This window comes from Seriola dumerili, unplaced genomic scaffold (assembly GCF_002260705.1).
Source record: "Seriola dumerili isolate Sdu_G_001 unplaced genomic scaffold, Sdu_1.0 BDQW01000011.1, whole genome shotgun sequence".
NCBI lineage: Eukaryota > Metazoa > Chordata > Actinopteri > Carangiformes > Carangidae > Seriola > Seriola dumerili.
The window spans coordinates 4,074,623-4,098,368 of NW_019174266.1; the positions used below are offsets into that span (position 1 = coordinate 4,074,623).

General features: G+C 42.0%; 1 protein-coding gene across 1 annotated transcript; it reads left to right on the plus strand.

Annotated features, from left to right (window-relative positions):
- Positions 1–5,011: 5,011 nt before the first annotated feature.
- On the plus strand, positions 5,012–21,186 carry LOC111223064 (aggrecan core protein-like). Its single transcript, XM_022747079.1, has 19 exons — positions 5,012–5,076; positions 5,284–5,383; positions 6,643–6,934; positions 7,710–7,884; positions 8,205–8,332; positions 8,436–8,729; positions 8,911–9,213; positions 9,355–9,529; positions 9,618–9,745; positions 9,941–10,234; positions 10,340–10,438; positions 10,536–12,317; positions 13,234–13,329; positions 14,305–14,418; positions 16,132–16,290; positions 16,376–16,458; positions 18,503–18,647; positions 19,171–19,353; positions 19,484–21,186. Exons 1-19 carry the CDS (start codon positions 5,012–5,014, stop codon positions 19,546–19,548), a joined length of 4,680 nt encoding a protein of 1,559 aa, XP_022602800.1. The 3' UTR covers positions 19,549–21,186.
- Positions 21,187–23,746: the final 2,560 nt, after the last annotated feature.

Below are 23,746 nucleotides of genomic sequence, written 5' to 3' on the forward strand. Positions count from 1 at the left end.
ACTCCCTGTACTTCCTTGTGAGCAGCTTGACAGTGGTGTTTCCCTCTGAGGTTTCACACCCAGACCTGGTCCCAGCCTCTTTCCTCTGCACACAGCTGAGCATCCTGAGCTCTGTGTCCCCGATCCTACTGCTGCTCACTGGGACTTTTAAACTCACGACCTGGACACCTGGAGCTCCACCACCCCAGAAAGACACCACCGAGGAAGAGTTCAACAGGTGTGAAGGTATTTCTGCAACAGGTGGGAAAAATTCTCTCTTTAGCAGTTTTGTCAGATTTGATGAAGTAATGTGGCAGCTGTGAACGAGAATAGGCTGCCGTCAGGTGATACCACACCTGTATTATAGTAATTGTAATGTATTGCTTTTGTGGATGTAACATATCCTCATCTGCACTAACTAATTTCTATATTATTTATTGTCACTATTTATATGTTGCTAAGATTTACTTTGGGGTTAAATGAGTTTTAGATGAGTTAAACTCTCCCTGAATCTGCCTGGATTCATATTCCATCTCATCTTTAACGTCCCTTAAACATGATATCATGGTACATGCTTTGGTTTCCACAAGACATTAAGTACCACAAAGTATGACAAAGGAAGTAAGGGTAAGTTATTATTGAGTATTACAGACTCTTACACTGAAGTTGACTATGTTTTGAAGCAGATTTAAAAACAGCTGGTATTGATGAAAGCAGGAAGTTGTTAAAGCTATAAACTGTAACTACAGCAGGTCACAAATATCCCTGTAGGAGTATTACAGGAATATCTAAATGGCTTCTTTCCATTAGGAAACTGTGTTTGATATATGATGCAGCTTCTCTGGATTGTCAGTGATCATATTTCATAAAACCCCAGTTTAAACCTGACTGGACACATAAGACATGTGTCTGATGTAGACGTACAGGTGAGGATTACAGCCCTGTCAGGACCGCACCTTTGGCCTGCGACTCCTCCCATCATGTCTCACACTTTTCCGAGTGTCCTGCCTGAATGTGAGCAGTGTTGAGACGTGATGGAAAGGCACGACGCTGGAGCATACGCCTTGCTGTTTACATAGGCCCCGGTGTCGTCAGAACTGCCATAATACAGGCTTCAGGGGGAACAGATCAGGTCTTATGGGCCCCCGGTCTCTCTGGGAGTGGACCTCACCGCAGTGCCTGAATGAGTGCAGTGTGGAGCTGGCCACCAGCACGGCTCACACACAGCTCAGCTCCCACTGAACTGTCACTTAGTGCTGAGGAGGCACTCCCTCCACGTTTCAAACACTTTTCAAAGTGTTTAAAGAAAGTTCACTCCTCTGACTGCAGAGTTGTGTTCTGAAAAGCTGTTCAGTTAGCAGAAAATTTAACTTCTTTTGTACTGTTGGCACTAAATTCTGTAAACAAACCGGATGTACATATAAAATCTTCATTTGAAAGGAAACTAGTAGCAGTTGAGACATAAATGTAGTGAGGTAAAAACCACACTATTTGCCCCTGAAGTAAAAGTAGAAAGTAGCTAAGTCCTACAAAGTACAAGTAAACTGGTGCTAAAGCACACGTTTACATTATGTTTCTCACATGCCAGGATGTAAACGGAAAGAGTTATTCATCACTATAATTCTGAATGAAGTACTTTTACGTTACTTTGCAGTAAATGCACTTAGGTACATTCAAGGTTTCCAGGGACAATTCTCACCAATCAACAGAAAAAAAGAAAAAGAACTGTCTAAGTGAGAATTAGCGAAGAAGATTCATGGACCAGTGTCTTTCATCGGTGTGAGTGTGTGAGTGTGTGAGTGAGTGAATGAGTAAATTAGGGGCAAAAATGCAAAAAGCTTTGTGCTGTATAAGTGCAGGCTATTCACTGTTTTTCATGGAAGACATTTTTACATGTCACAGTAGTGAAAGCATGGGTTTTGGTATTGTTCATGCTGGTTGATTTTACTGTGACCAGTCAAAATATCAGCTGCGAAAAAAGGTCTGTTCACATCAGGTATCAGTTTATAGTTGAATCTTAACTGCAGACTTTCAGTTTGAAGAGACGTGTTGCACCACATGGACATGCACTCAGCGAATTTCTGCTAAAAGTCGAGCAACTTGAGAGACATTTGCTTTTACTGAGTTCCAAGTCTCTGCTACAAGACAGTCAAGTCAGTCACCAGCCAAAGTCAAAAGAGTGAGAGGGAAAAAAGAAACAGAAACTGCGATGAGCCCAAAGAATCCCCTTTAATTCATATCCTTCTAGCTGCTTCACATCATATAAAGTTTACCATCAGCCGCAGAGATTGCATTAACTCTGGTGAGAAAGTGTTTTTGCAGCTCAGAGGAGTTTTGCAGGAGCTTGTTGAATCTGTGATGAGTGCCAGAGCTGCTTCCTCACCACCTGCCCACAGTGACAGTTTGTCCTGTGCTGTTTACTTTAGTTCTCTGTGCTTTCAGGGTTGTTGTCTGAGTTGGTTTCATTCAGTCTATTCAGTCTCAGTTTATTTTTCAGTTGCTTGCTTGCTATTACAGATACGATTTTGCAGTGGTCAGGTTGTCTTGCATGATATGGTGGAAGCAAAACTTCCACTGCCATGGAAACTTATTTTCTGCATCTGCTACTTACTGTGCAACCGGATCCTTCAACAGACAATGTTGTGCTGATGAAAACTTTTGGTTGTTTCACATGAGACATTTTTTTTATTTTGAGTTTTGCTCTTCTCACTTTTTTGAACTAGGCAGGGCTCAGCTAGAAATGTCAAAAATTTCCGTGCACTAGTCATGATTTAACAACATTTCAATCAAAGTCTTTTCATAGTTGTGGGGCTGTTTGTTTCTGTTGGTACTGTCAAAACACAAACACAGGTCAGATAAAGTAAGCTCCCGCTGATGTACAGTGTGTAAATGATCCGATAAAACATTTCCCACAATCCCCGAAAAAGAAAAAAAAATAGTCTACATTCATAAAATAAAATGTATAACTGGTTTTATTACTATTAGAAAATCTGTAGGATTCAGTAAAACTATTTGACTTTGTTGAACTTTGTTGGTGACAGAATAATTATTAAAGGATCAAATACATTTTCATTTAAGTTTGTCAAAGTGAGTAGGACTGCAAACTTTGACTTAGCACTTATAGGTAAACAAAGTCTCATAAATCTGTCGTTACATTTTCTATTTCTTGTATTGATACCATTTAATTATATCTGTCTTTTGAGACATTTTTTTGGAGAAATAACCAACATTTTCAGGGCCTAAAAGTAGCTAAAACTAAAACTAAAAGTAGCAATGTCATGATGGAAAAATACTAAATTTCCTTTAACAAACAAGTTTTTTCATGTTGAATGTAAAATCATAACTGGAGTTAATGTACAATTACCATAATAAAATAGTGACCAAATTACTTTATATAGTAATTCATTCAGTCATATATGTACATTTCATATTCAGGGTTTGTGTTCATGCATAAAAGAAATGCATGAAGTGTGGACATATGCACATGGATATGAGCAAATATACAAGCTGAATTTGGGCAAAGTCTCAGTCTTTTGCTGTAAAAGGAGGGAGGAGCAGGAACTGTTACTCAGATTTAATAACAGCAAACATTTACATTTGAAAGAACTGGAGCGCCTCGTTTTCCTGTGAGAAAGTAAGAGGTGGCTGTTAGAGAGTGAGAAACGTTACAGTGATGTGTGGTTGTGTGTTAGTACTCTGGGAAATGTAGCTGCGGTGCAACTTTTATGGAGGAAAGCTGGAACAATGTCTGTTTGGGAGTGTTTGAGACTGTAAAGGTGGCCTCCAGATTTTTCAAGAAGATATTAATAGTCATGGCCCTATATCTTCTCTCTATTGTAAATAAGTCTCTGACCTCTGGATTGTTCCCAGACTATCTCAAACTAGCCTGTATTCAGCCTCTTTGAAAGAAACCTGGCCTTGATCCAACACTCCCGCAAAATTACAGGTCAATTTCTAAGTTACTCTTTGTCCAAAAAAATCATCGAAAAAGTTTTTCCTAAAGAAGGACTAGAAATAGTGAAAACTTGAAACTGCTCTGCTGAAAGTCACCAATGATATTCTTATGAATGCAGAATCTGGCTACCTCTCTAAAGCACTAAAGCACTGGGTTGGCATAGATGGCACTGCCCTCAGATGGTTTTCTTCATATCTTACAAAGAGATCTTTCAAGATAACCATTGATGATTTTGTCTCATTGTCAGCTCATATATCATGTGGGGTTCCACAAGGCTCCATCCTAGGTCCCATTTTGTTCAGCTTGTATATATGCTTCCCCTTGGTCATTAGTCCATGCCATTTTCTTGTTTAAGTAAGTCTGCAATTTCAAGACTGTAATTGGTTCAGAACGCAGCAGCCAGACTCATGACAAACACTAAACGCTGAGCGCATATCGTCCCATTCTGGCCCAACCACGCTGGCTTCACGTACATTTCAGAATTCAGTTTAACATACTCCAGATCACATTCAAGGCCCTCCATGGCATGGCCACTGTACTTTTCACCAAGATTACTCAGATCATCTGACCAATTGCTCTTAAATTTCCTACGGTCCAGGCTCCAAACTTTATGGAATGGCCTCCCCTTCACAGTCAGGTCAGCTAAGTCTGTACCACTTTTTAAAAATCTTTTTAAGACCCCATTGCTGGTGTTGTGGTGATTGTTGTTTATTCCTGTTGGTTTTATCTGTCTTGTGGTTTTGTTTGGTTTACTATATTGTTTTTTATTGTTGAGTTTTACACATTTTTATTACTAATTGTGAAGCACTTTGTAACTGCTGTTTTACTATATCAATAAAGTTTATTATTATTACTATGTGCTCATCTGTGCAAACCAGAATCTTTAATATTATTAAAAATAGATAGGTGGAAAGGAGAAGCTTGTATATGCTGTAAGACCTACAGGAAAAATCTTAGGTGACATTTTAATGGAGATTCATTGAGTCTTGATGTTCTGTGTCATGATGTTAGATAGTGTTTGACAATCGTATTTACTTGTATTTTGCTAATTTTCCTTTGTTAATTTTCAGGTAAAATATGATCAGGTGGACCGTGCTGCTGTGTGTGTGTCTGAATGTCATCTCAGCAACATTTGACTACATGTATGAGGAGCACTCCTTCATGGGTAAGATCTCTGACCTTGTGATGCATCTTATGATTTCATGAGTATGAATTAGATCTGCAGTACTGTAGTGTGTACCAGTCAATAGAGTTTTATAGCATTTCAATTGTAAATTGAATGAGTAGTTTTTGGTCAGATGGAGTGTTCGGTATATGTCGGCGTTCTTCCTATTTCGTATGTTTCTCTCTTTGACAGACCCGGAGGATGTGCTGAGTGTGAGCATTCCTCTGGAGGGACCACAGCGCCCTCTACTGGGAGTAACGATGGTACTACCGTGTTACTTTGAGGTGTGTGATTTGGAGCTTTTGCCAAATGTCAGTTTGTTTGTACCAGTACACAGTATATTCTACTGTATATTCCATACAGTACTTCTACAAAGGATTTGTGCTCATCTTATTCTCAGACGGTGGACAAAGCCACTGTTTTTTAATCTATGTTTTTACATTTACAATGAACCAATGACTGTGTGAAATGTGAAAGACGTATTTCACAGTTACACATCCACAAATACATATCACCTTACTCTGCAAATCTATGAAGCTGTGCAGTCTCTTTTAGCTCATAGTTTTAGTTGTACAGCACATTTACTGCATGATTCACTTGATGCTTTCATAGCATTATTTTTAAAAGCAGCAGGCTGCTGATTTCAGCAAAAAACTCTCCACTACCTGCCCAGCCCCAAACAACAGACAGAAACAGTTACAGAGTAGAAAGTGGAACATTCAGCAGCTAATGAGCTGGATTTCCCTCAGGAGTTGGTGAAGACCAAAACAGAGCTAAAAGTAGCTTTAATATTGGACTTGCATTCATCAAGTACGCAAAAACATTGCTTTAAAATGATGCTCATTTTGTATCATTTTGCTGTGGGTTTGTCAGCTTGTTTTGACATCTGTCTGCCCCCTAGTGGCCAAAAAAGATGATTAACGCAGCTTTAAAGGTGCATGCATAGAGGTAAACAAATAGACAAAGTAAAGACAAAGAAACATGTTTCCTTTAAGAAAGACTGATATGTAAAACAGAAGAGGAAACATACACAAAGTGGGTCAGGAATTAAACCCCAAAGGCTCAGTGCAGCTAAATCACAAAAAAGATTTTTTTGGTATCAAGCCATGTAGGGCATTTCAGATTGATGTGGCAAGTTAATGAGATGTCTCACTAAGACTTCTGTTGACATCCCAGTACAATCGAGATGAAAAAAAACCCTGCAGGATTATGGTTAATCCACAGACCTTGTTCTTTGAGAACTATTTTCGTAATATTTTAAAGTGCTTTGAAAGTACATAACATTACTTCATTAACAGATGACATATTATCTAGAATTTAAGTCCTGAAATGCTTGAGGTGGTACATCACATTCACAAAGTGTGAGTATAGCTTCAAGTTTTTGTCATATAGGGAGTAAGTTTGTTTCCCAATAAAGTTACAAAGGTTTTGATTATGTACAGAGGGTCTGTATAAATTACATTATTACATTTAATTGTCGTCAGATTGCTGTGTTTACTGAACCCAGGAAATAATTTGGTGGTGAATGTTGTTTCCGATGAAGGACCACACTGTCCCAGACCCAGGAGCTCCCACCATCGTCCCCCTCTCTCATCGCATCAAATGGAGCCTCGTCACTAAAGAAAAAGTCACGACCATCCTTGTGGCCTTGGAAGGACAAGTGCGTATCACAGAGAGCTACCTGGACAGAGTTCAGCTGGTGGGTTACCCTGGAACCCCAACAGACGCTAGCATCAAGATATCTGAGCTACGGTCCAGTGACACAGGAGTGTATCGCTGTGAGGTTCAGCATGGCATCGAGGACAACCACGACATCGTCCATGTGCAGGTTCAAGGTACGCAGATAAGCTGAGAAGTGTCACGTGAAGTCAGTGACGTAACTGTGGTGGATACAACAAATTTGTGTTTCATGAAATTGCTTTATTTTCTGATTTCTGTGTCAAGTCATTAACACACAGAGGACCTCGAGAAAGGCCATATTATTCCATCATAGTAATGCTATAAGGCTGCAAAGAGCAATTATTTTCATTATCGACACGTCTGACAATTATTTTCTTTAATAATCAGTGTGTGCAGTGTATAAAATGTTGGAAATACAAATGCAGATCATTATTCCCTGAAGCCCAGTTTAACATATTCTAATCATTGTTTTTTCAAACCAACAGTCAAAAACCAAAAGATGTTGAAGTTTATGTCATTGACAACTGGGAAAACTAGAAAATATTCACATTTAAGAAACTGGTACCAGATCATTTCAGGGATTTTTTGCTTAAAATAAAAAAAACAACGGCTTAGATATTTAAGTAATTTTAAAATAGTTTCCAGTTAAGTTTCTGTAAATCAACTAATAAATTAATCATTTAAACATTTCAGCTCTGGGTGCTGGTTGATTTACTCGGGAGTTTAATCCTGACATCCTGAGATGACTATTGTATTGACAGTATACAGTGTACAGATGAAGATCATAGATTTATAAACATTTTATATTATTAAAATCAATTTGGAGGATTGGTCTATCTTTCTAGGGGCGTCTGAGTGTTTCTTTGCCCTGTGGTAATGACCATTAAGACATCTTCACCATTAAACTAAAGTATTTGTTTATCTCTCCAGGTATCGTGTTCCACTACCGGGCCATCATGGGTCGTTACAGTTTGACTTTTGAAAAGGCGAAGGCAGCATGCACCGAGAACAGTGCAGTCATGGCTTCACCTGAACAGCTTCAAGCGGCCTACGATGATGGTTTCCACCAGTGCGACGCCGGCTGGCTCTCTGATCAGACTGTCAGGTTAGTTTGTCATGTGATGGGCATCAGCATCAGATTAACATAGTGGTTAGAGCAACTGCTTGACACTTCTTGAAAAATCATTATTAGAATGGATCATTTTTAAAACACTTCCTCATCTGCAGAAAAGAGCGACACCTACAAACAGACAAGAAATGTAGTGGTTTTAAAGTTGTGGTACAACAGCAAATATCAGATGTCAGTGTGTATCTAAAGGCACCAACGAGAACACCGAGTATTCTAAGTTCGTATTCAAGTTTGACATTGAAGACCTGCAGCGTTTCATACTGAAATGACCAAAGCTCGTTTTCATTTAACCACAGGTACCCAATCCGTGACCCTCGTGTGAACTGCTACGGTGACAAAGAGGAACTGCCTGGGGTCAGGACGTATGGAGTCAGAGACCTCAATGAGACTTACGATGTCTACTGCTTCGCTGAGAAGATGACAGGTACACTGTGATGAACTCTGCGATGTCTCTATTTGTAGTTTTTAAGCTTGTTCTTTCATTACTTTACTCATTAATTCTAACAAACCTCTCTTGTCTGATGCAGGCAGAGTTTTCTACACTGCTTCTGCAGAAAAGTTCAGCTTCTCTGAGGCTGTGGAGGCGTGCTCTAAGCAGGGAGCTCGGCTGGCCACCACAGGTCAGCTCTACCTGGCCTGGCAAGGTGGGATGGATGTCTGCAACGCCGGTTGGCTGGGAGACCGGAGCGTCCGCTATCCCATCAACATTCGTCGGCCGCAGTGTGGGGGGGGTCTGCTGGGGGTGCGAACAGTTTACCTCCACACAAACCAGACAGGATACCCATTCCCTGAATCCCACTATGATTGCTTCTGCTACACAGGTAGGCCATCATTTAGATAACGAGTGGAGATACTCAAAGTGCTGCTCTGCACATTCTTATATTCACCTATATTTCCACCTGTCAAAGATTCTCATCCCAAAAGATTGACCATTTATTGTAAAAGGCTGTACAGTGACCTAATACATACATTTCATACATCTCCGTCCTCCATCACCTTCAGAGTCCCCTGATGAGGAAGGTTCAGGCATCATAGAAGAGGGAAGTGGCACGCTGAGTGTTACCACGGTGACACAGAGCCCAGAGGTGTTCTTCATGAGGACGACCACAGAGAGCGAGGCGATCGGAGAGGTGGAGACTCAGCAACCCACCGTTGTGGACTTCACCTACACAGATAGCCCCACCGAGCTGCCGCTGCCTCAGCCGCCCAACGCCACTGAGCTCATCACCGATCTGATAAAGTCAGTCACCGCTCGGCCCGACGTAGGCCGGGATCCCAGCAGAACCTTTGTGATGCCTCCAACTGGTCAGTAAAAGAACTTCTGATGCATGTAATGATACCTGGAACATCACATAGACAGTCCACTGAAGGTCGCTAATAATGAAGTTCCTAAGGAGTAAAGAAATGGTTTCACCACACAAGAAATCCTCTTGTGTCTATGTGCAGGTGTGGTCTTCCATTACCGCTCAGGCTCCGCTCGCTACGCGTTCACCTTCGTCGAGGCTCAGCTGGCCTGCCAGAGAATTGGAGCCTCCATCGCCACGCCAGAGCAGCTGCAGGCAGCATACGAGGCTGGATATCACCAGTGTGATGCAGGATGGTTACTGGACCAGACTGTAAGGTGAATATGAAATATATTTGTAGAGCAGGTAATGAGATTCTTGTCCCAAATAAGATTATTATAACTGATCACATTTGTTCTTTTCTAGGTATCCCATTGTTTCCCCTCGAGATAAGTGTGGTGGAGATCTGGGATACCATCCCGGAGTTCGGTCTTATGGTTTGAGGCCAGCAGACGAGAGATACGACGTGTACTGCTACATTGATGGGCTCAAAGGTACAAAGTACATTGTTTTGCTTGAACAATGACTCACTACCATAAAATCCCAGAGACTGATTACAGTAACAACTTTATTTCATCATGCACAAGATTATTGGGTGAATCACCATGCACAAGCTTACCAGCATCATCCCACGACAATCGTAATTATCTTTCCTTTTCACTAACATCTCTTCCTCATCTGCTCCTCAGGTGAGGTTTTCCACATGGGATTGGCTGAGGGTTTCACCTACGACGAGGCTGTTTCTAGCTGTCAAGAGCAGAACGCGGTATTGGCCTCCACTGGACAGCTCTACGCAGCCTGGAAAATGGGTTTCGACAAGTGCCGCGCTGGCTGGCTAGTGGATCGTAGCGTCCGTTATCCTATCAACAACCCTCGTGCTCAGTGTGGAGCAGGGAAATCAGGAGTGCACACCGTGTACGTTGACCCCAACCGGACACGCTACCCTGATCCTGACGCTAGATTTGATGCATACTGTTTCAGAGGTAAGCACTTGGCTGTTGCTATCTAACTGGTTCATTTTGAATTTTATATTATTATTTATTAATGTAAATGATTCACCACTTTCTCTTCCTGTTTAATTCCTGCAGCGGACGTTCTACTTATTGCAAATGAGACTGGGCTGAACATCACAGATATCCAGGAGATCCTCCTCAACCTGACAGCAATTACTGATTTATTGAGGCCTGGTAAGCTCTAATTAAATCATCAACATTTTTTTTATCCGTCCAGATTTCCCTTTATCTCCCAGGTCCTTGACACTTTTCCTGTTACATCTCTTTTTAGCTGTTCCCTCTATCGCCCCTCCTATCCCTGTGGAGACATCAGGCTCTGGTTCAGGCTCAGCAGACTTCAGCTCGGGTTCAGGGTCTGCAGTTGATAGTGCCTCTGGGGGTCACTCTGGAGACCTGTCCGGTTCTGGAGACCTCTCTGGTTCTGGAGACCAGGTTGTGTCTGGAGATCAATCTGCTTCTGGAGACCAGGTTGTGTCTGGAGATCAATCTGCTTCTGGAGACCTGTCTGGTTCTGGAGACCAGGTTGTCTCTGGAGATCAGTCTGCTTCTGGAGACCTGTCTGGTTCTGGAGACCATATTACCTCTGGAGATCAATCTGCCTCTGGAGACCTGTCAGGCTCGGGAGACCAGGTTACCTCTGGAGATCAATCTGCCTCTGGACACCTGTCAGGCTCGGGAGACCAGGTTACCTCTGGAGATCAATCTGCCTCTGGAGACCTGTCCAGCTCTGGAGACCAGGTTACCTCTGGAGATCAATCTGCTTCTGGAGACCTGTCTTGTTCTGGAGATCTGGCTGGTAGTGTGACTGATAAGCTGGCCAGTGGAGAATCAGGTCTTAGCAGTGCGGACGCTTCTGGATCAGGTCTTAGTGGAGAAGAATCCGGCTTCACTGTTGTGTTTTCAGGCATTGACAGCATTGTCTCTGGAGAGGGCTCAGTTTCAGGAGGACTCCAAGAAGCTGAAGAGGGGAGCACAGGGATCCTTATCTTCGATTCATCTGACGCAGGCTCTGGAGTGCTCAGTGGTAGCGGCGACCAGTCAGGATATGGCTCGGGATCTGGATTCAGCTCTGTGGAGAGTGGCTCTTCCTCAGACATCTCTGGGGAAAGTGGAGAATTCTCTGGCATGACGTCCGGTTTCCTCACCAGCTGGGACTTTTCTGGGTTCAGTGGTTTCCCATCAGGTTTCTCCTCTGGAAGTGCCAGTGGAGAGTCAGGAGAGCTTTCAGGGAGCGGAGACCCTCAGATCTTGCTGATTGATGATGAACTGATTGATGCATCTGCTCCTATTACTCACAGGGAGCATGAGCTCGGAGGAGGCCTACTGGTGTTCAGTGGCTCTGGAGACATTTCAGGATCTGGCATTCTCAGTGGTGATCTCAGTGGCTCGGCTTCAGGGAGTGGCTCAGGGTTCTCCTCAGATGTGACCTTTGTGGGGTCAGGGTTAACTGAGCTGACATTGTCATCCTCTGGAGAGCAGGAGGCCTCTGGGTTTTTACTCTACAGTTCTGGACAGGGAAGTGGTGAACATTTATCTGGATTTGGAAGCTCAAGTTTCATCTCTGGATCTGGATCGGAAATGTCTGGATCAGGAATGTCTGGATCTGAGTCCTCTGCAAGCGGAGAAGAAGGCAGTGTTACATTCCTGAGTGGGGATTTCATAACAAAGGTATCCAGAGATGCTACACTGTCTTTGGAGCTTGGACAGGGGTCAGTGGAGTACAGTGGAGACGGAAGCAGTAGCAGCAGTGGCTTCTATTCGGGCAGCGGAGACGGCTACTCGTCCACAGCCAGCGGCAGTTCATCGGGCGCTTCCTCTGGATATCTGACGCAGGTGGTGCTGCCCTCTCCATCCAGCGAATGGGCACTCACAGAGAGCACGACAGGACCGGAGGAGGCCCGTAGTGGGGCGGACCTGTCACAGACCCATCATGATGTCTACGTGACCCAAGGCCCTGCACTCGCCCCTGCAGGACTGGCTGCTCCCCCCACCGCAGCTACACCAGCGTCCGTGCAGACACCAGGCATTGTGGAAAAAACTGAGTCAGTAGCAGGTAGGCCAACCGAAAAAAAAAAAGTTCCAGCCACTAAAACGAGTCTTTGGGTTTTGACTGTTACCAGCAATTTGTAGACGTCAGCTGTGTGTGTGAAACGGTGATGGACATGTTTCACTACATGATTAATTGATCAACTTACAAACTAAATGAAAATAATGAATGTTTAATGGAGTTGCTGCTTTATCCTCTTCCGGCCACTTACCTATATAGTAACTCAAGATTTGTAATTGATGACATCATATCTCACCAGAACAACCTACAAAATGGGCAAACAGCTGATAGAATTTGTATTCTAGTCTTTAAAGAGTCGTCAAAGCCAAACACCAGACAGTCCCTCGAGCCACGTCATTTCTGCTTCCACCAACTAACAACTGTAATTAATTTCAATTTTTCTACAGTCCATTAACCTGCATCTAGTCCCATCAGTGTGGAGAAAAAAAATCAAACATTATCTCATTACAAATGTCCAGATGCACCCAAGCAAGGGCCATGCAAAAGTACTATTTGTTGATTTTTCTCAACAGCAGATCAACATTGAGTTTTTCTTTTGTTTTTAAATGTCTGATTTAATTATCACTTTCCCCAGTCAGCAGCTCAGTCAGAACCAAAATTAATTTTATTGATCAAGTTTGCTGATGACACAACTTTGTTTAGACACTGAGCAGGTCCTATACCAAAAGACTTTAAGACTTTCATGTGACCCACAACATGAACAAAACCTACAGTGTTATCATTATAACTGAATACTGTAATATTGCACCACTGCTAAGTAGATGCATCTTAAAACTGTGTTCAAGTCTTGAGAAATGTACAGTACAAAAACAATGAGAACATGTCCCCTCCAGTTCAGATGAATCTCTCTTTTGAAAGTAGTAGTGTATGTCGCTCATGTAGGGAACCATATTTGTTATAGGTGGCTTTAACCCATGTGACCCCAACCCCTGTGGTGCTGCTTCATGCACAGTAGAGGATGGAGTCGCTCTCTGCCATGGTGAGTCCCAAAACAGTGGCATGTGCCATTTTTTTTTTCTCTTCTCCTTTCTTTCTCTGAAAACTACTGAATTCAGAATTGTGTGCTGATGATTTGGTTTAACAGACTTATCCAGTAACATTTCTCTGTATGTCTTGAACATGAACATTTTGCATGTTTTATATTACTGGTCTGCGTTCTGTTTATTAATCAGCTTGTCACCTGAAGTTACACCTTCATATAAACATTTAACTGGTTGTGATTACATCGTGCATCAACCTTACCAAATATGTTGTTTTCTCTCCCTGCTGTTCTGTCCTGATGTGTTTTGCATCTTATTTTGTGGTCCTCTGATTTGCTTTGTTTTGCATTTTGTCTTTGTCTGGCTATGGGTCCCTCTGTGTTTGTGTGGCAGACTTGAATCTTAAGGTGTTTGTCAAATATGTATCAGCTCTGCTGTGAGGTTGTACAGCCTCTGTGTCGTGTGTTTATCACAACTGTCTTCAGCATATATGTTGTTTTTGGTCTGCTGTGCCAGTATGCCGCCTCTGCTCAGCTGTACGCATGCTAAACCTCGGGCCACATATGTGCTGTCTGGCATCATATGAGTGCTCTCATCCTGCTGGAATTCAAATACTGATCTTCTGCTGCAAATAATCACCGATTCAAACATAAACTTCCTGCAGATATTTCAATCATTAGTTGATCTTTGCAAAGATAAACACGGATTTTATTTATATTTCAGTATACATCTTATATCATCATCATTATGTAACCTGGAAGACATCATATTATAAGATTTATCCGAAACAAAAGAACATAAATGATGACTCAGTGTGCAGTAAGTCTAATCTGAATCTGACGTTGCAGCAGCTTCAGTATTATTCACTAACTCCTCAGTACTGAGGTCTGATATTCCTGCTATCACACTTCCACCCCCGTCACTTTGCTGGCCAACCCCCCCACCCCCACCCCACGCTTAAACAGTAGTGTCACCCGCCCCCTTTTTTGCAGACGTAGATGTGTGCCATTCCAACCCGTGTGCCAATGGAGCCACCTGTGTGGAGAGTGCAGACTCTTACAAATGCTTATGCCTGCCCAGCTATGGAGGGGAACGCTGTGAGATCGGTACGAGATCAGCTTCAGCAAAAAAATACTAACAACTGCCTCTCAAAAACAACTGAAGGGAGAGAGATGCTAAACATCACCAGCAGACAGCATCATCACTCACTGTGGCTCTGTAAAAATACAAAGTCATGAGGGCTCCTGTTCGGCCCGGCAGTCGAAGATGCACAACGTATGTGATGTCCCTGGTCTGCCATGAGACCCAGGGCAAAAGATCATAAAAATAGCTAAAGGATCAGTTCATCCAAATCACAACATATTACACTTACCATGAGTGGTATCAAGTCATACAGTAACTGTTCAATGCTTTATTGCCTTAAAACATTGAACAGGTGACCCTTTGTTAATCCCCTTTCTTAAGCAGCGATGGTCCAGTCATAGCTTAGCAACCCTAGGTCAAGTTTGGAGTCTTCCCAAGATGCCAAAGCGATGTGCATGAAGCAATACCTTTGTGGGATTTCAGGTTACATTAAAATCCTTGATTGCCCAGTTCAGGACCAGCACATCTGGTGCATTGGAAATGGTCCCAGATTCTACTGCAACGAATCAGCAACAGCATCCCACTACAGAAATTGCGACCAATGCTAAGCGTCAGATCTGCCACCATTATCAATATATATATGTCATCACATAATGTTAAAATGTAAAGATTGACTAGCATAGCAACAGTAACTAAGAGAGGAAAAACCCAGCAGTATTTTCAATATTCTACTCAGGATAAACCACATAGGCACAATGTCTTCAGCAGAAAGAAGTTCCAATGAAAACTGCTCTTAGAGACAAAATAATCCCAAGTAAAGGTCTTAACTGTCTTCTTTCAGGCCTTTGAACTGCCTCTCATGGTCTTCATCAGTTAACAAGAGGCAGCACAGGTGTCACCACTGATCTTCTATGACACCTGAGCCACTTGCGTTTGCTAGCGAAGTCCATGAGATGCTGTTGAAAGGTCAGAAAAGGCTAGTCAGTGAACCTTGAGTTGAGATTATTTTGTTTCGCAGACATGAAGATTGAAGGTCAAGAATGAACGTCAGTGCTCATGTCTGTGGATTATCCTGAGTAACAGGGACTTTGTTTTTGGATGTTGTGAAAGGCATGTTGTGTGTGGGCAGCGAGAGAAATCTCAGACGTGGATATATGAAGCCAAAACTATCTGTATGACTGAATGTTAGTTGAGGTAAGTGGAAAATATATTAAATCAAATCATTAAAGTGAGGCAAGAGAATGAATGAAGCCTTTGAATGTCACACCAAAGGAAAAGAAAATTGGAAATTCACAATTATGTCACTGTTGGGCATGGCCCTCCCAGCTAAAGTGAATGATTATGTGTGATTTTCCATTCTGTACTGGGACGTTTGTTTTGTGCGTCAGGATGGAAACACTGTCCATCGTCCGATTTACACCAGATGCCAGACCGACTGAGGGCAGCGCAGTGGGAAAATATGTTTCCTCTTTGACTCACAAAACAAGTGCCGAACATGTAAAACTGAAACACTACATGGGTTGTGAGGAAAGAAATGCCTCTCATCATCAGATGATGTGCTTTATTTTTCCTACTGATTTCTAGGTGTGGATGAGGAATGATGTTAAGTCTTATCTGGGTTTCAAAGCCATAAACACTGCAAAGGGAGTATATGTGGGTGAGAGTGCGTTCCCTATGCTGTACATTGATGAAGTGACCTGTTTCACAATGTTTCCTCCTCGGTGTTGCGGCTGCAGATGAGCAGCAGTGTGAAGAAGGTTGGACTAAGTTTCAGGGGAACTGCTACCTGCACTTCTCTGACAGAGAGATGTGGCTAGATGCAGAGGGTCGCTGCCGGGACCTGAACGCCCACCTGGTCAGCATCATCACCCCAGAGGAGCAAGACTTTGTCAATTGTGAGTGCTTAACACTGAGTTTTTGTTTCCATGGAGATGGGGACATAGAGAGAATTAATCAAAGTCAACATTTTTTCTGCCGCAGCAAACGCACAGGACTACCAGTGGATTGGGCTCAATGACAAGACAGTAGAAAACGACTTCCGCTGGACGGACGGCACTCCACTGGTGAGTGACCACACCACACTGGTGTGTTACTGGTGTGGTTTTGGCTTTTGGCACCTTAAAACAAAGTTGTATTTGCTTGTGACTCTTCATCACAGGTTGCATATGACCACAGGAAGTGGCCAGTTCAAAGATCTTTTGATTTTTTTTATCACAGAGGGTTTTTATTTGGATTCTCGTTATGCAACATGGATGTATTACTGAATGAGCACACTGGGGCTCAGGGTTAGGAGTAAGAGGGTAACAGAGTATGTTTTTCTCTGCTCCTCAGTCCAGTTAAAAAAGAAATTCATAAGCACTGCTTGTTAAATTGTCAGTTTTGGGAAAACATGTGAGATGTTCAGCTCAAAAGCCCTGAGATTTATCTTGTGGCCTGTTTTGGGGCCCGAGGTTAGGAACCACTCATGCACTGTATTGTAGCATTACAGTGTTGTCTAGAGTTAGTGTAGTAAGTCCTGACTCCTTGCTGCCAGTTTTCCCCAGTGACCAAACTCAAAGATATCACCAAAAAAATTATCTTAAAAATATTGTCCCCATAGACAAACAGTATAAAACAGGCATTTTCAAACAATCTAACCCAATACAGACTATGCTTTAATCACATTAATGGTTGTGTACTGATTTGCATTTAACTTTGTACCAGATAATTAAAGTTCAAAATGCATGAAAAGTTGTTTTTGTGATTTTGGAGAGGTCTCTGTGATCATCTCTGCAAACTGAGGCAGAGTGAAAATCGCTGTTTGCAGTTGATGATAAGAAGTTGTCTGAGCAGGTGAAATGAAAATGCAATGTCATACCAAAACAAGCACCAAAATAGCACTGCACCACCTGATGTGCATAAACACAACCTCAGATTTACCACCGCCCCACCCGCCTCAACACAAGTGGGTTTATTTAAAGGCACAAATTTACTGAACAGGTGCAAGAACAAAAAAAAAAAATTGACTTCATGGCCAGGTGTCTGGATGAAAACAGCACCGCTTTTACACAGGAGGCTGCACTGGTGGAGGTTTGTCGCTTCAGGTACTGGTGGGATGACAAGTCCAGTTTGAATAGTACAATGGTGAGTTAAAGGTTCACCAGAGGTCAAAATAAAATACTGCACAGCTGTTTATTAGACTATGAAACAGATAAAGTTGCAGGAAAAGAGCGAGTGAGGTTTAACTTTGTTGCCTTTGGAGCCATCTGCAGCAGGACACCTGTAGCCTAATTGAAATGAATGATGTGGCTGAATTTTTTCACACAGTGCTAATATCTGTCTGAACATGGCCTCAAGGTTGGGATGTGCCTGAAATGAACTACTTTATTATACAACACCTAAAGGCAAGAGAGACAGCCTGCTGTTAGTAGTTCAAACAGCGATAATGACACACACTTTTGGAGAGTCTCTCCTCGAAGGCATAGTGTTGCAGTAGCTTGTAGATATGAAAATGACAGGAGTAGCTGTGTAAGGAAAGAAAAATGTTCAGTTCAAATCCTGCTTCCTTTCTCACCTCCTCGCACCGCACAAATGATTGTTGGATTGTCAGCTCTGGAGAGGTTGTGAAATATGTCAGATGCACCAAGTGTAAATGTTGGAAAGGTGTCAATCACCTTACGAGAACTGTTTGAAGCATTCTGCCGCCTTTAATGATGCTGCTAGCTTTAAACGTCTAGATCCCGGCCAGCGGCTGTTGGGCTACAAAAGTGTTGGGTTATACTGAAGTTTTTACTTAGAGCCTTACCAACAGGAAATCTAACCATGTAAAATTTATCCCAAGGAAAACCTGGGGGCTTTGATGTGGAAAAGGTCAGGGGCTCATCACACAAAGTCACATTTCATGGCAACCTGGCTATTAGTTGTTGAGATATTTGGTGCAGCAGTGTATATTATTTCACATTGCAAGGTGGAGCGCAGCGCTGCATGATAAATACTAAGTTTACCATAATACAGTGCAGAGTGATGAATACTAAAGGAGATTCAAATGAAACGTTGTGGTCCCTCTTACCCTCTGAGTGGAATTACTTTGTTGTAAAGTATTTTTTCATATTTCCTTCTCTTCTTCAGCAATTTGAGAACTGGAGGCCAAACCAGCCAGATAATTACTTCAACTCGGGAGAGGACTGTGTGGTAATGATCTGGCACGAGAACGGCCAGTGGAACGACGTGCCCTGCAACTACCACCTGCCATTCACCTGCAAGAAAGGCCCAGGTACAGTGTGTCGATTCAGGCGACAGACCTGGTTCTGATAGTCTTTTGCAAAAGGCTTTAAAACGGTCTTAACTGTCGACTTTTGGCCACTAGGCGACAGAAAAACATCAAGAGAAAGTGGCAGATGCAGAGCCCTGACATATTATAATGTGAACCTGGCCCGACTTGAGTCTTGGGTCATGTCTCAGTTACTAGGAATATTCTTGTGAAGACCTGGTAATGGTAATGGAGTAAAACCAAAACATGGAGCTAAAAGAGGCAAAAAAGCCCCGAAGAGCTGCAGATTTGTTTGATCATTCTCTAGTTTCAGCACAAGTGACCGCTTTCACACAGCCATTTCGTCCATATTAGAGATATTGATTAATGCAGGTTAAAATACTGCACTAACCAGCACTACATATATCAGTCGGCGGTTGTTGGCTAGCTTTTCATAGTGTGGTTACAGCTGTTGTGAGAGACATACATACAATAAGTGGACACATGGTTTGATATGGTCCCTTGTTGTCCCTGGTTCTGCCCCCAGTGTCTTGTGGCGCCCCGCCGGAGGTCGAAAACGCTCACATGTTTGGTAACAAGAAGGAGGAGTACCCCGTCAACTCCATCATCCGGTATCAATGCAACCCAGGATTTAAACAGCGCCACCCACCGGTGGTTCGCTGCAAAGCAGACGGACAGTGGGAGAAACCCCAGGTTGAATGTACTGACGGTGAGTGCACTCTCCACGGACACCCTGTTGTCCAGCTCAGGACTAGATTGTAGAGAAAGCTGATACGTAAGGACAGGTGTGTTATTTTCTAACATTGACTCATCCCTCTTGTGTTTTTCCCTCGCCGCAGTGAAAGCCAGAAAAAGAATACAGCGGAAGTCCAGCAGAAGTCCGGCCAGTAGCAAGCTTCACTGAGAAGGACAAAGAGGAGTTGATAATTTCAAAAGAACGTTTACACCACAAGAAAATCTATTTTCCATTTTAGTGAAGATGATTTGAAGGGTTAAATTTCTGAAAAGCCCACATGAAAGGTGCTACATCATGGTAATGTGATTTTTATCTCTTCTACCCCCTGCCCCTCATAATATATTTTAATTAGATACACTAATTTTATTGCTCTGAGTTTATTTTCATTGTGTGTATTGTAATATAATTTTTTTTGGTGAAATCATTGCTGGGATACTTTGTTCTGTATGAGTTTTACATTTATGGATAGCAGCATCTGTCTGGTTCATTGTAGTCTGCTGTAGATCTGTATCACAGAGATGGATGATGGTGGATGATGGCATGTTAGGATTTGCTCAAGAACTGGTTTATGTAAGGTACCAAAGAGTCGTGTGTTTGTTAGCATAGCTCATTGACATTTCTGTAGGAGAAAATACACGGCGGGGGGAGATGCTCTTTAAGGGGAAATACTGTTTTATTTTTGAAAGGTCACATCAATCATCTGAGTTCCCCCATGGTTCCTGCTGGTTTCTACGCTCAGTCAGTGTAGTTCAAGTTATCAGGGCTCGTTTTTCTTCCTTTAAAGAAGCACCTTCCTGCCACTTGATCCTGTGATACAGCATCAAAAACAACTTCCATAGAGCAAGGCCATCCAACACTTCCCATGTTTTAATGTAGCTCAGAGGTGAAAGAGTAAGCACATTAGAGAGCTGTTAAAGATATGAACAAGATAAATATCCCAGTTAATGGTTGAGCAACACAAGGCTTTGTTTACACTGAGCCATTTGAGCATCTGGATTATAAATTTGATTTGTCACCTCACGAACCTTGGGTTAGTTAGGTGAAAGGTCAGCCACTGAAGAGAGAGTGAGTCATTTTATTGTTTAAAAATGGGGATAATAGAGGTGAATATTCGTAGCGTGGCATTCAGTTGTAGTGCAGAGTAGTATAAAGCCTCCCTCCTCTCTTCCCTCCACACAATTGACCAATCACAGTGTGCAGATGGTGTAAACGTCAGATCGTCAAATCCTGGAAGTTATAGAAATGGTCAGACAAAGACCCCTCTTATCCAACATCAGACAGTTTGGGGGGAAGGTGTTGGACAAGCTATCCGACCATCCAACAAGCAGCTCAGCGGGAGTATAAAGCCTTATTCACGTTCCAAGTTTATTTATTTCATATCTGGAACCAATGTTTCATTTCTAATCAGGTTAGACACTGAAGTTTGGAGTTTTAGTTAATGAAAGTGAATGTTAAAAATCCAAACATATAAGGGATGTAGGTGTATTGTAGGCAAACTTAGAAAACGTAAACCTGCTGCAACTCTACATCCAACTTGTCAAATGGAATATTTCTTGGAAAATACATTAAATTATCCTCTTACCAAGAGATAGATGATTAGTTTGATATTGCTGTCACGTCTGTACGCAAAACATGAAGCTACAACCAGGAGGCGATTAGCGCTAGCTTAGCATAATGACTGTGAACAGGGGAAAAGAGCTAGTCTAACCTCTGTCCAAAGGTAAAAACATCTGCCTACCGGTAGGCTACTTCTAAAGAGCAAATTAACATGTTATATGTCGTTTTTAAGCGTTTTGTATGAATTAAACAAACTACAAATAATATGTGAAGTAGTGAGCTTTAGAGGTGCTGGTAGGTACATTTCTTTTTTTTTTACCTTTAACCTTTTTTAGCTAGCTGTTCCCTCGCTTCCAGTCTTTATGCTAAGCTAACTGGCTGTAGCTTCGTCTTTAATGGACAGACATGAGAGTGCTAATGATCTTCTTATCTAACTCTCAGCAAGAAAGTGGATAAACGTATTTCCCAAAATGTTTAAGCACAAGGCCAAATCATAGTAAAGCTATAATTCCATGTACTGCATGTCCACCATGCGTTTTAGATTTTAGATATCTAATCTCAACACGGATTTATACATTTTTAGGATTAGTGGTTTTATTGGACATTATATCTGGTCATAAATACATACATGGATGTGAACAGGAAAAAAAGACATCACTGGTATATAACATTTAAACCAAACTAAGAGAAGGCCAACACTCCCAACAGTAAAGTAACAGTAAAGTCTGTAAAAGTATCTTGTAATAATGGTGGTTTACAGCAGAGACTTTTGTCAATGTGAACACACAAGCTTTTATTTATTGATTCCACACAGTGACACAGAGTCTCTCCGCTGGACTGAGCCAGTAATTGAGAGATTCAACACTGTTGTATGAGACTACAGAAGCATCAGCCACACACAGCCAGGGTGAATACAGTTTTAGTAGCTTCATATTTCATATTTAATCTGTAGAGTATTAAGAGATACTTCTTGTGGGCCCACAGTTTTTGCGCGGCTGGTTTGAGTCTTTTGTTTTCTGTGTGTTTAGTCACTATCATCTTCCATGAGGCTGTGCAGTGCATAGTGTTTGTGTGGAGCAAGTGTCTTTACAATGAACCTGTTATCTATTTCATTTTTGTAACCTCAGAGGAAATAACCTCACTGTAAACACTACAGTGTGACCTGCTTGTTGTTGTTTGTTTTGTTTTTTTTTTCAACTTTGACTGCTTTCATTTGTGCACTTGTTTTGTGTAATTGTTGCTGTATGTGGGGGCTGTGCCTCCTTCAAAACATACGATCACCTGCTGAATGATAAACCAAAGACGAAGCATTTCCAAGCTGTATGTGTTCATGTCTGCTCCAACCCCTTTTATTCACTAATTCAAAGGATGAAGCTGGTGACGTTCTACATTTCTCTTGTTAATCTCATGAAAAGGCTAAAACCAGGTTCTGCATGTGCATCCAGAGCCTGTTATATTTTATTCCTCTGAGCCAAAGAGCTCCATTGTTGTCCAAAAACACATACGTTGTAGTTTATTTTCACATGAACTGTCCTGCTGTCCCAAATACTCACTAGACCTACCACGTTTTTAAAAAATTAAACAATACATTTGTTAACAATTTTTAATCATTTACGCACTCATAAAAAAAATAAATAATAATGTACTGAAGGTGGACATAAATGCATTTCTGGTTTGGGTCTTTTCATGTGATTTTTTAATTGGCTACTAAGAAAGACTCCAGTCTTATCCTTTAAATGCACCAACAAACATCTTGTTGATTTGAAAATCACCACAGCAGACAAAGCAGTGGTGTATGAATTCGACCATAAAACACTGGTTCTTTGCATGGGGCAGATAAAAACAAGGAACTGATATATTATAGATAATAAATAAATATATATTTGCCTCATCCTTGCATGACTCTGTCTTTTGATTTTGGCATCAAAGTGCTGCAGAATGAATCCACATGAGCCCCATGTCTCAGTGCTTGTACTCTCAAAACACATTAATCAGTGCCACATAAAAACACTTCAGTTCTTACCTCCGCTGATGAATTCAGGTCACTGTCATAACGGTATGGCTCTCATCTCTGTTCATACACACACAGCTACCTAAGATGTTAACGTCACACATGTGAAACTTACATAATTAACAGACTGCAAAGATCAGTCAGCCCTCCATCAGTCCAGCAGGGTCGCCGCCCAGATATTCCAGGTACCGACAACAAACACGTCTTTCACCTTTTCTCCTTGAGTCTCAGTGAACTCAGTGTTTCTGTGGCAGCAGCTGAGGTAAACAGATACAGAACTGACTCACAGGAATAATAAAATTACGGTAAATTTGTATTTACCAAACAGGGTGGGTTGCACATGGCGTCAGTGTTGCCTTGTGACTGAATAGAGTCCTTTTAAGGATCCTCTGTACCCCACCCATCACACACACTGGCTCACCTCCCTGCCCCGGCTCTCTGGATGAATCGTTTCTCTCTGCTCTGGGGATATTTTGCACTTGTCAATTAGTAGAAAACAGAAAATGTTTGTAACCATTGCTAAGTTCTCGCTGTGAGCAAACTATGACCATGTCAGATAACAGCAGAAAAAAACACTAACCTGAACTGTGTGTTAGCCACCAGAGTCAACATTTTTGCTGCTTGAGGTTTGAACCTCAACACGCACACATGACACATGTCTTACACATGTCTTGTAATCACATGTAGCCTACAGATGTACAGAGGAAGGCTGGTGGATTATTAAGAATCTAAAAAAAATGAAAAACAAACTGCCTCTAAATAACAAAACACTTATAAATGTTGTTGAGTATGTCATAC